This window comes from Rhinatrema bivittatum, chromosome 4, assembly GCF_901001135.1.
Source record: "Rhinatrema bivittatum chromosome 4, aRhiBiv1.1, whole genome shotgun sequence".
In the NCBI taxonomy this organism is placed as follows: domain Eukaryota; kingdom Metazoa; phylum Chordata; class Amphibia; order Gymnophiona; family Rhinatrematidae; genus Rhinatrema; species Rhinatrema bivittatum.
The window spans coordinates 59387202-59399357 of NC_042618.1; the positions used below are offsets into that span (position 1 = coordinate 59387202).

A 12156-nucleotide genomic window follows, 5' to 3' on the forward strand; every position below is an offset into this window, starting at 1 on the left:
CGACTCAAATAGAAGAACTGGACAGAGAACTCATTGAAGACATCCAAAAGATGGGAAAAAAGAGTGAAGTGTTACTTGTTGGTGATTTTAATCTGTCAGATGTGGATTGGAGTACCCCTTCTGTGGAATCTATGAGAAGTAGAGAGATAGTGGATGTTCTTCAAGGGGCTCTGCTCAAACAAATGTCAATGGAACGCACAAGGGAGGATGTGATACTCAATCTGGTGCTCATTAATGGTGATAATTTCTCTAATGTTTGGGTAAGGGCTCACCTAAGAATCAATGATCATCAGACCGTGTGGTTCGATTTTGTGAATAGGATACACAGAAGTCACACGAAAACCCAAGTTATGAATTTCAAAAATACAAACTTTGTTGAAATGGGGACATACCTGGAGGAAGAACTGGAAGACTGGGAGAAAATGGGTGAGGTGGAGCAACAGTGGGCCAAGTTTAAAGGAGCTATTACAAAGGCAACAAATCTATATGTTAGAAAAGTAAACAAGAGTAAGAGGAAAAAGAAACCTATCTGGTTCTCTAAAGATATAGTTCAAAAAATAAAGGCAAAAAGAAGAGCGTTCAAGAAGTATAAAGGATCCCAAAAAAAGGAACACAGGGAAGAACATCTGTTAAAACTGAGGGAGACGAAAAAAGAAATAAGGAAAGCAAAAGGTCAGGCGGAAGAAAGGATGGCCAGAAAGGTAAAGCAAGAAGACAAAACATTTTAGAGATATATCAGTGAAAGAAGGGAGGTGTTATGTTTGTGGACCCTTGGGCTGGTTAGGATAGAAGACGAAGTGCTGTAGAAGTCTACTTTAGTTGTCCCAACCAGGAGGCGGTTCGGAGGTTCGAAGCAGGCTGAGACCCAGGACTTATGGTGGAGCCCTATGCGACCAAGGACTGGGTACCCCGTGGGTGGACGGACGAAGAGGGAGCTTGAAGATTGAAAAATCTTCACCCTGGAAACCAGCGCTCTCCCGGGAGAAGCCCTTAAGAGCCTGGTCGCTGGGACATAGGAGATTCACCCTGGAAGCCGAAGTCCCCCCAGGAGGAGCCCGTAGGGACCCGGCCGCTGGGACTTAGGCGACTCCTGAAGGAGAGGGTGGTCCGGATGCAGGCGCCTCCTGCAGGTCGTGGTTCCGGACGGCTGGCGCCTCCAGCAGGTCGTAGGTAATCCCGAAGTCGGTCCCGGAGTCGAAGTCCAAGGGTGGTCCGCAGCCAGTCCAGGGGTCGGTATCCAGAGAGGTTCACAGCCAGTCCACGGGTCAAAGCCAGAACACGATCCAGAGCCAGTCCAAGGGGTTAGAGCCAGAACACGATCCAGAGCCAGTCCAAGGGGTCAGAGCCAGAACACGATCCAGAGCCAGTCCAAGGGGTCGGAGCCAGAAGAATCAACAGCAAGGGGAGCAGGCAGAAGCAGGACGCAGAAAATCAGGAACGCAGCAACCACAGGCAACACCCAGGAACCTATTGCAAGGCACTGGAGGATCCTAGAAGCAGGATTCATATACCTGCAGGCGTCTGACGTCATCCCCAGCTGTCCTGCTGATTTTCCCGCGCTGGCCCCTTTAAGGGGAGCTCCTCCCCGCGCGCACGTGTCAGGGGGCGGGGCAAGCCGTGCCGAGTCGTCGACATCTCTCCTGAGGAGGGAGAGACGTGCTGGAGGGCCTGCATACCCGAGGAAGCTCTGAAACGGCCCGGGCCGCCCCCGAGGTAGGTGGAGGGACCGGGGCACGGCCCGGGACCGCAACAGGAGGTGAGAATGGTATAGAGAAATTGAAAGGTGTGAAGGAGCAATGTGTAGACAGTAACATAGAAATGGTGGAAATATTAAACAAATATTTCAGCTCAGTATTCACTAAAGAAGACCCTAGAGAAGGACCACTGCTGGTTAACAAGACTGTAGATGGGGATGGATTAAACGAAAGTCCGTTTAAAGAAGAGAATGTATGGGAGGAGCTAGCCAAACTGAAAATGGACAAAGCCATGAAATCAGATGAGATACACCCCAGGAAACTGAGAGAGCTCAGAGATGTTCTGGTGAATCCACTGAATGACCTGTTCAATAGATTCCTGGAAACTAGAGTGATGCTGCTGGATTGGAGAAGAGCGGTGGTGGTCCCACTTTACAAGAGTGGTAGTAGAGAGAAGGCCAGAAACTACAGGTTGGTTAGTCTCACCTCAGTGGTTGGAAAAATAATGGAGGCTCTGCTGAAGAAAAGAATAGTGAGCTATCTACAATCCGGCGGGTTGCTGGACCTGAGGCAGCATGGATTAACCAGGGGAAGGTCTGTCAGACAAATCTGATCGATGGTTTTTGATTGGGTAGCTAGAGAATTAAATCGAGGAAGAGCGCTCAATGTGATCTACTTAGATTTCAGCAATGCATTTGATAGTGAACCGCATAAGAGGCTTGTGAATAAAATGAGAAGCTAAGGAGTGAATGTCAAGGTGGTGGCATGGATTACAAACTAGTTGACCGATAGGAGACAGTGTGTAATGGTAAATGGAATGTACTCTGAAGAGAAAACCGTGTTGATGGAGTGCCACAGGGTTTAGTATTGGGACTGGTTCTGTTCAATATCTTTGTGAGCGACATTGTGGAAGGGATAGAAGGTAATATTTGTCTATTTGTGGTTGATACTAAGATATGCAATAGAGTGGACATGTCTGAAGGAGTAAAGAAAATGAAAAGTGATTTAAGAAAGCTTGAAGACTGGTCAAGGATTTGCCAGCTAGGATTCAATGCCAAATGTAGAGTCATGCATCTGGGGTGCGGTAATACAAAAGTGCTGTATGTCATGGGGGATGAAAGACTGATGCGCACAGACCAAGAGAGGGATTTTGGGGTAATAGTGTCTAGAGAAGCAATGTAACAAGGTGATAGCTAAAGCCAGAAGAATGCTGGGCTGCACAGAGAAAGGAACAACCAATAAGAAAAAAGGGGTGATAATGTCCTTGTACAGGTCCTTGGTGAGGCCTCACTTGGAGTACAGTGTTCAGTTCTGGAGTCCGTATCTCAAAAAAGACAAAGACAGGATAGAGGTGGTCCAGAGAAGAGCAACCAAAATGGTGCAGGGTCTGTATGAGAACACCTATGATGAGAGGTTGAAGGATCTGAATATATATATACACTTGAAGCGAGGTGGTGCAGGGGAGATATGATACAGATTTTCAGAAACCTGAAAGGTTTTAATGTTGCACCATTGACAAACCTTTTCCGATGGAAAGAAATCAGTAGAATTAGGGGTCACGAATTGAAACTCCAGGGATGACAACTCAGAGCCAACATCATGAAATAAATCTTCACGGAGAAAACAGTGAAAGAATTCAAAGTGGCATGGGATAAACACTGGATCCCTAAAGACTACAGGATGGAAATGAAGAAATGAGTAGATGGAGGTAAATTGCTGGTGTGATGGTTACTATCCTTGACCAATAAGCCTTCATACTATTGATGCAACGCCATCATCGCTCTCTGCTTCAACGGCAGGGGAAAAGGGGAATTGGATTCAGATAGCAACCAACTGGGATCCCATCTTCTATAAGAACATGCCATACTGGATCAGACCAAGGGTCCATCAAGCCCAGCATCCCGTCTCCAACAGTGGCCAATCCTGGCCATAAGAGCCTGGCAAGTACCCAAAAACTAAGTCTATTCCATGTTACCATTGCTAGTAATAGCAGTGGCTATTTTCTAAGTCAACTTAATTAATAGCACGTAATGGACTTCTCCTCCAAGAACTTATCCAATCCTTTTTTCAACACAGCTATACTAACTGCACTAACCACATCCTCTGGCAACAAATTCCAGATTTTATTGTGCATTGAGTGAAAAAGAACTTTCTCCGATTAGTTTTAAATGTGCCACATGCTAACTTCATGGAGTGCCCCCCCCCCCCCCTTCCCCAGTCTTTCTATTATCCGAAAGAGCAAATAACCGATTCACATCTACCCATTCTAGACCTCTCATGATTTTAAACACCTCTATCATATCCCCCCTCAGCGTCTCTTCTCCAAGCTGAAAAGTCCTAACTTCTTTAGTCTTTCCTCATAGGGTAGCTGTTCCATTCCCCTTATCATTTTGGTAGCCCTTCTTTGTACCTTCTCCATCGCAATTATATCTTTTTTGAGATGCGGCGACCAGAATTGTACACAGTATTCAAGATGCGGTCTCACCATGGAGCGATACAGAGGCATTATGACATTTTCCGTTTTATTCACCATTCCCTTTCTAATAATTCCTAACATTCTGTTTGCTTTTTTGACTGCCACAGCACACTGAACCGACGATTTCAATGTTTTATCCACTATGACGCCTAGATCTCTTTCTTGGGTTGTAGCACCTAATATGGAACCTAACATTGTGTAACTATAACATGGGTTATTTATCCCTATATGCATCACCTTGCACTTATCCACATTAAATTTAATCTGCCATTTTGATGCCAAATTTTCCAGTCTCACAAGGTCTTCCTGCAATTTATCACAATCTGCTTGTGATTTAACTACTCTGAACAATTTTGTATCATCTGCAAATTTGATTATCTCACTCGTCGTATTTCTTTCCAGATCATTTATAAATATAATGAAAAGTAAGGGTCCCAATACAGATCCCTGAGGCACTCCACTGCCCACTCCCTTCCACTGAGAAAATTGTCCATTTAATCCTACTCTCTGTTTCCTATCTTTTAGCCAGTTTGCAATCCACGAAAGGACATCGCCACCTATCCCATTTCTTTTTACTTTTCCTAGAAGCCTCTCATGAGGAATTTTGTCAAACGCCTTCTGAAAATCCAAGTATACTACATCTACCGGTTCACCTTTATCCACATGTTTATTAACTCCTTCAAAAAAGTGAAGCAGATTTTTGAGACAAGTCTTGCCTTGGGCAAAGCCATACTGACTTTGTTCCATTAAACCATGTCTTTCAATATGTTCTGTGGTTTTGATGTTTAGAACACTTTCCACTATTTTTCCTAGCACTGAACTCAGGCTAACCAGTCTGTAGTTTCCCGGATCGCCCCTGGAGCCCTTTTTAAATATGGGGGTTACATTAGCTATCCTCCAGTCTTTAGGTACAGTGGATGACAGGTTACAAATTTTTACTAATAGGTCTGAAATTTCATTATTTACTTCCTTCAGAACTCTGGGGTATATACCATCCGGTCCAGGTGATTGACTACTCTTCAGTTTGTCAATCAGGTCTACCACATCTTCTAGGTTCACCGTGATTTGATTCAGTCCATCTGAATCGTTACCCATGAAAACCTTCTCCAGTATGGGTACCTCCCCAACATCCTCTTCGGTAAACACCGAAGCAAAGAAATCATTTAATCTTTCCACGATGGCCTTATCTTCTCTAAGTGCCCCTTTAACCCCTCGATCATCTAACGTTCCAACTGACTCCCTCACCGGCTTTCTGCTTCGGTTATATTTTAAAAAGTTTTTACTGTGAGTTTTTGCCTCTACGGCCAACTTCTTTTCAAATTCTCTCTTAGCCTGTCTTATCAATGTCTTACATTTAACTTGCCAATGTATATGCATTATCCTATTTTCTTCTGTTGGATCCTACTTCCAATTTTTGAATGAAGATCTTTTGGCTAAAAATAGCTTCTTTCACCTCCCCTTTTAACCATGCCGGTAATCGTTTTGCCTTCTTTCCACCTTTCTTAATGTGTGGAATACATCTGGACTGTGCTTCTAGAATGGTATTTTTTAACAATGACCACGCCTTTTGCACACTTTTTACTTTTTTAGCTGCTCCTTTCAGTTCTTTTCTGACAATTTTTCTCATTTTATCAAAGTTTTCCTTTTGAAACTTTAGCACGAGAGCTGTGGATTTGCATACTGTTCCTCTTCCAGTCATTAATTCAAATTTGATCATATTATGATCGCTATTGCCAAGCGGCCCCACCACCGTTACCTCTCTCACCAAATCCTGTGCTCCACTGAGAATTAGATCTAAAATTGCTCCCTCTCTCGTCGGTTCCTGAACCAATTGCTCCATAAAGCTATCATTTATTCCATCCAGGACCATTCTCTCTCTAGCGTGACCCGATGATACATTTACCCAGTCAATATTGGGGTAATTGAAGTCTCAAAACCAATACGTTACCAGCTACAATTTTTCATTTTTGTGCATTTATTTGTTTATGACTGTGGGACCATCATAACACCCGCAGTTTGTCGGCAGTAAACCTGAGTCTAAACCGCAACGGGTCACATTTAATCATCGGTCCTTTAGAGTCCTACTTTTATTATTAACCAACGAGTTTTTTTCTTCTTTTTATATTTTTATAAGATAAATGTGAGACGGTACTTCCCTTACTTGCCGATAGCACTGCCGCGCTTTAAATATCAAGTTGTTCAGGAGGATGTATTTATCCGTGAAGATGGCGTTACCATGCTTCGGGTCCAGAAGACACTTATGCAGTCCAGTCCGACGTACGTTTTGCACCAAGCTGCTTCAGGGACTGTTGTAACATCTGAAATCTATTTTCCTGAACTTTGAAAGTGAGAGGTTTAAATTCCGTCGTTTTCACACGGTACTGAATACCACATTCTGCCGCCTGATCCTCTTGTCGGCGTTTCCAGATCATTTATATATATATTGAAAAGAACTGGTCCAAGTACAGATCCCTGAGGCTCTCCACTGTTTACCCTTTTCCACTGAGAAAATTGACCATTTAATCCTACTCTCTGTTTCCTGTCTTTTCACCAGTTTGTAATCCACGAAAGGACATCACCTCCTATCCCATGACTTTTTAGTTTTCGTAGAAGCCTCTCATGAGGGTCTTTGTCAAAAGCCTTCTGAAAATCCAAATACACTATATCTACCGGTTCACCTTTATCCACATGTTTATTAACCTCTTCAAAAAAATGAAGCAGATTTGTTAGGCAAGTCTTCCCTTGGGTAAATCCATGTTGACTTTGTTCCATTAAATCATGTCTTTCTATATGCTCTAAGATTTTGATCTTAAGAATAGTTTCCACTATTTTTCCCGGCACTAAAGTCAGGCTCACTGGTCTATAGTTACCTGGATCGCCCCTGGAGCCTTTTTTAAATATTGGGTTACATTGGCCACCCTCCAATCTTCAGGTAAATGAATGATTTTAATGATAGGTTACAAATTTTAACCAATAGATCAGAAATTTCATTTTTGAGTTCCTTCAGTACCCTAGGATGCATACCATCCGGTCCAGGTGATTTGCTACTCTTTAGTTTGTCAATCTGGCTTACTACATCTTCCAGGTTCAAAGTTATTTCATTCAGTTCGTCTGACTCATCATCCCTGAAAACCATCTCCAGAGCTGGTATCTCCCCAACATCCTCATTAGTAAACATTACAGGAGGACCTTGCAAGACCTTGCAAGACTGGAAGGTTGGGCATCGAAATGGCAGATGAAATTTAATGTGGACAAGTGCAAGGTGTTGTATATAGGGTAAAAATAACCCTTGCTGTAGTTACACAATGTTAGGTTCCATATTAGGAGCTACCACCCAGGAAAAAGTTCTAGGCATCAGAGTGGATAATACTTTAAAATCGTCGGCTCAGTGTGCTGCAGCAGTCAAAAAAGCAAACAGAATGTTAGGAATTATTAGGAAGGGAATGGTTAATAAAACGGAAAATGTCAAAATGCCTCTGCATCGCTTCATGGTGAGACCACACCGTGAATACTGTGTACAGTGTTGGTCGCCGCATCTCAAAAAAGATATAGTTGCGATGGAGAAGGTACAGAGAAGGGCAACCAAAATTATAAAGGGAATGGAACAGTTCCCCTATGAGGAAAGGCTGAAGAGGTTAGGACTGTTCAGCTTGGAGAAGAGACAGCTGAGGGGGGATATTGTAGAGGTCTTTAAGATCATGAGAGGTCTTGAATGAGTAGATGTGAATCGGTTATTTACACTTTCAGATAATAGAAGGACTAGGGGGCATTCCATGAAGTTAGCAAGGAGCACATTTAAGACTAATCGGAGAAAATTCTTTTTCATTCAACGCATAATTAAGCTCTGGAATTTGTTGCCAGAGGATATGGTTAGTGCAGTTAGTGTAACTGGGTTCAAAAAGGTTTGGATAAGTTCTTGGAGGAGAAGTCCATTAACTGCTATTAATCAAGTTTACTTAGGTAATAGCCACTGCTATTAATTGCATCAGTAGCATGGGATCCTCTTGGTGTTTGGGTACTTGCCAGGTTCTTGTGGCCTGGTTTGGCCTCTGTTGGAAACAGGATGCTGGGCTTGATGGACCCTTCGTCTGACCCAGCATGGCAATTTCTTATGTTCTTTTCAGAAATGGCAGCCCCATGCATTGGGGGCTGCAATCTCAAGTTAAAGGATCATGCTGCAGTGTTTTGCCTTGCAGAATTTTACTGCAAGATAAAACAACACAACAATATAGACATGGTATTTTTCCAGGGGCTAGGGACCACTATCATGGGAACACCCCACTGTGATAGCAGGGCTCATCATGTGAAAAAAAATTGCAGCTTATTGATTCCAGGTCTCAATCATTACAACAATTCTGATTGAGAGGCACAGACAGCAGCAACTCTTGGAATGTAATACACGTATCTTCCTGAGCCAGCCAGTAGATGTAACTGTTGCACAATGGATGGGATTTATTTATTTATTTAGAATTTTTATATACCGACATTCATGATAAAAATATCAAATCATATCGGTTTCCACTGAAACAGAACAGTCGCAGCTTTGGCGTTACATTGAAACAAGTCGACAAATCATTAAATAACAGGTGAATATAGAAAATAATAATTGTAACTAAGCTATAGTAATTAAAACAGGTGAATATAGAAAAAAATAATTATAGATAAGCAATTATAAATAAAACCATTATAGTTAAAATTTGATTATAAATAAACAGGTCATCAAAAACGAATGACAAATATAATGGGGCAGCAAAAACAGTGGAAAACAAGCAATACATAAAGAAAGGCGACTGATATATATTGCTGTGCGTAAGCGGAATAGAATGGGCGTGGTGGGGCCCAGGGGAATCGGGTGGCCATGAGGAAGGAGAGGGTTGAGAAGCTCCGGCTGAAAGGTGGATAGAGAAGATCTGGTTGAAGGATGGGGGAAAGGAAGAGCGAGGAGGATGGGGGAAAAGGAAGAGCGAGGAGGGGGAGGGATGAGTGGTATTGAATCAGGATCGGGGAATGTGCTAGAGAGGTTGAGTCTCTCTACGGATCGGGGGATATGCTAGAGAGGTTGAGTCTCTCTAAGGTTCAGTTCAGTCCATTGACCAGTGTCTCCCTAATGTCCTGTTATGTCCTTTGACCAGTGTCCGAATGTTCTCGAGCCTCCGGGAAGGCTTGTCTGAAGAGCCAAGTTTTGAGGTGTTTCTTGAATGTTTGAAGACACGGTTCTTGTCTCAGCTCCGGAGGAAGCGAGTTCCAAAGGGTGGGCCCAGCTGTAGAAAAGGCGCGTTTTCTTAAAGTGGTTTTGAGCAGAGGTGCGTATAGAGATCCTTTGTAGGCGTTTCTGATTGGTCTGGTAGATGTGTGTGTGCGCAGTTGAAAGCTTAGCTTGAGAGGAGCAATGCCGTGAATGTCCTTGTGTATCATCAACAGTATTTTGAAGGTGATCCTGGATTTTAAAGGGAGCCAGTGCAGGCCTTGTAGTATGGGTGTAATGTGGGCTCTTTTGTTTGAATTAGTGAGTAGTCTAGCCGCAGCATTCTGTACCATCTGAAGGGGTTTAATGGTTATTGCAGGGAGACCTAAGAGAAGAGAATTGCAATAATCTAATTTTGTAAGGACGATAGACTGTACTACTAGTCTGAAGTCGCTGAAATGCAGGAGAGGTTTTAGATTTCTGAGAATTTGAAGTTTAAAGAAACATTCTTTAGTTGTGTTGAGGACGAACGATTTTAAATTGAATAGGTTATCGAGCCGAACCCCAAGGTCTCTGACAGAGGAGGAGTGGTTGATGGTTGTTTTAGCGAATTGAGATGCGCTTTGTGAGTTGAGGAGATTGTGGTTTTTATCTGGAGAGATGATGAGGATTTCGGTTTTATTTGAGTTAAGAATAAGGTTCAGGCTGGTGAGCAGGTTATTGATAGATTGTAGACAGCAGTTCCAATGTGCCCAGGTTTTTTGCAGGGATTCAGTGATTGGAATAAGGATTTGGACGTCATCGGCGAATATATAGTATTTTAGTTTGAGGTTAGAGAGTAGATGGCAGAGAGGCAGCAGATAGATGTTAAAAAGCGTGGGAGAGAGGGATGATCCTTGTGGGACTCCCAGGTTTGTTTTGATTGGGAGGGATTCTTTATTATTGATTCTAACCTTGTAGAATCTATTTTCAAGGAACGATTTAAACCATCCATGAGCCTCTCCTTGAACGCCAATATCTGTCTCGGTGGGAGGGTTCGGGATGTCTTCCCGAACCCTCCCACCGAGAGGTCAAGATTGTAGCCCAAGAAGCAAGGAAATTGAATCTGGATTTCCCACATGATAATACACAGAGCAGCCACTGGGTCTACCAGGTCAACATAAAACATATTTATTTAAAAAACAAAAGTTTTACCTTTAAATGATAAATCTCTTGGTTGGTAGTAATTTTGTTGTTGCTTAAATAAAGCTCTATTATAGGATTGGCTTTCTGCAAACCAGCCAGTGAACTTATGCTATTATTCTCAGCAGAGAGAAAGTGAAGATGAGACAGGTTATCAATAACTTGCTGATCCAGATAAGTAAGCTGATTATTATTCACACTGAGGCGGACCAGTTTTGTAAGTTTTGAAATTCCTACAGGAAAAATAAACACAGTATTAGTCAATTCATAAGAAAAGACACAGAGACAGGTAGTGCACTGAGGTTTCAACAATGAGGTCCATATTCAGACACAGACTGGATAGCAAAGTTAGCCAGATAAACTTATCCGGCTAACTTTAAGGGTATATTCAATACTCTACTGAAGATAGCCGGTTATCTTAACATTAGATGGCTAAATTTAGGGCAGGTCTTTGACCTGACCAGACATAGCCAGTTAAGTTAACCGGCTAACTCAGAATTTTGGAGTTAGCCGACTAACTCATCTCCTTCCAGTTACGCCTCCAGAATGCCCCTGACTTCCTAGGTCATTCATCAACTTGTGTTAAAACCCGAATGAATGTTAAATGGGATCTAACTTGCATTGCGCATGCGATAAATAGCGCTAGCATGCAAATTTTAATTTTAGTATGCAAGTGGGAGAAGTTAATGCAAATTAAGGTATGCTACCGCATTCCACGATAGAATAACGCACACTAACATGAGATGTAAGGTCAGAAATAACTATACCTTTTTTTTTTGTGGTACTAGGGGAAAAACATTTTTATCGCTTGTCCGCAGCCATTATTGCGGAACGCAGCAATTATTGCAGGCAATAAAAAGAGGTATTTTATCAGACACACCTATCAAACCTCCTGGGCCAGCAAAAACACCTGTTCTTACCTGGCCTGTCTTCCTAAACCCATAATGTTTGTGGAAAGTTTACTGGTTGGGGGATACTGGATGCTTCACAAGGCTCGCCAAAGACAGCAACAACAACCAAAAAACAGGCAAGGGAGATTTCAACCCTCCTAGGAAAGTCCGTACACCGGAGCCTGTGCCATGGGCCCCGCAGGGAGAGGGTTGTGGGATGCAGGAGGGCATGGCAGAGGAGATACAGTGAACGCATCTTTCCTCCATGAGCCTCATTGCTGGGCATGCCAAAGGAATATGTGGTTAGCAGGTTTCACCTCAGCTCTTGGGCTATCCTGGAATTAAATGAAGAAACAGAGGGGATCTGGATCCAGTCTTGGAAAGGTCCCACACTGTGCCGGGCCTCACCAAACTATTGGCCATCTTGCATTTCTTGGCAAGCAGCTCCTTCCAAACGACAGTAGGGGTCATGGAGGGAATGTACCAAACCACTTTTTCCTGCTGTCTGGACCAGGTCATAACAGCTGTATCTGACCGCATGAATCACTACATAGCATTTCCTCGGACAGGCAGGACTTGATGGAACTGAAGAGAGGCTTTTATGCCATAGCTAACTTTCCCAATGTTCGGGAGCTATCAATTGCACTCATGTAGCCAACATCCCACCCCATGACAGGGAGCAGATCTTACACAACAGAAAACTTTTCCACTCCATCAATGTGCAAGTGG

At 43.0% G+C, this 12156-nt stretch overlaps 1 protein-coding gene across 1 annotated transcript in view; it reads right to left on the bottom strand.

Annotated features, from left to right (window-relative positions):
* Window positions 1-12156, bottom strand: part of LRRC9 (leucine rich repeat containing 9) — a 1004248-nt gene that overhangs the window by 306728 nt on the left and 685364 nt on the right. The window contains 1 exon segment of the mRNA XM_029598189.1: window positions 10550-10770. Within this exon segment, the coding sequence (XP_029454049.1) occupies window positions 10550-10770 (221 nt within the window).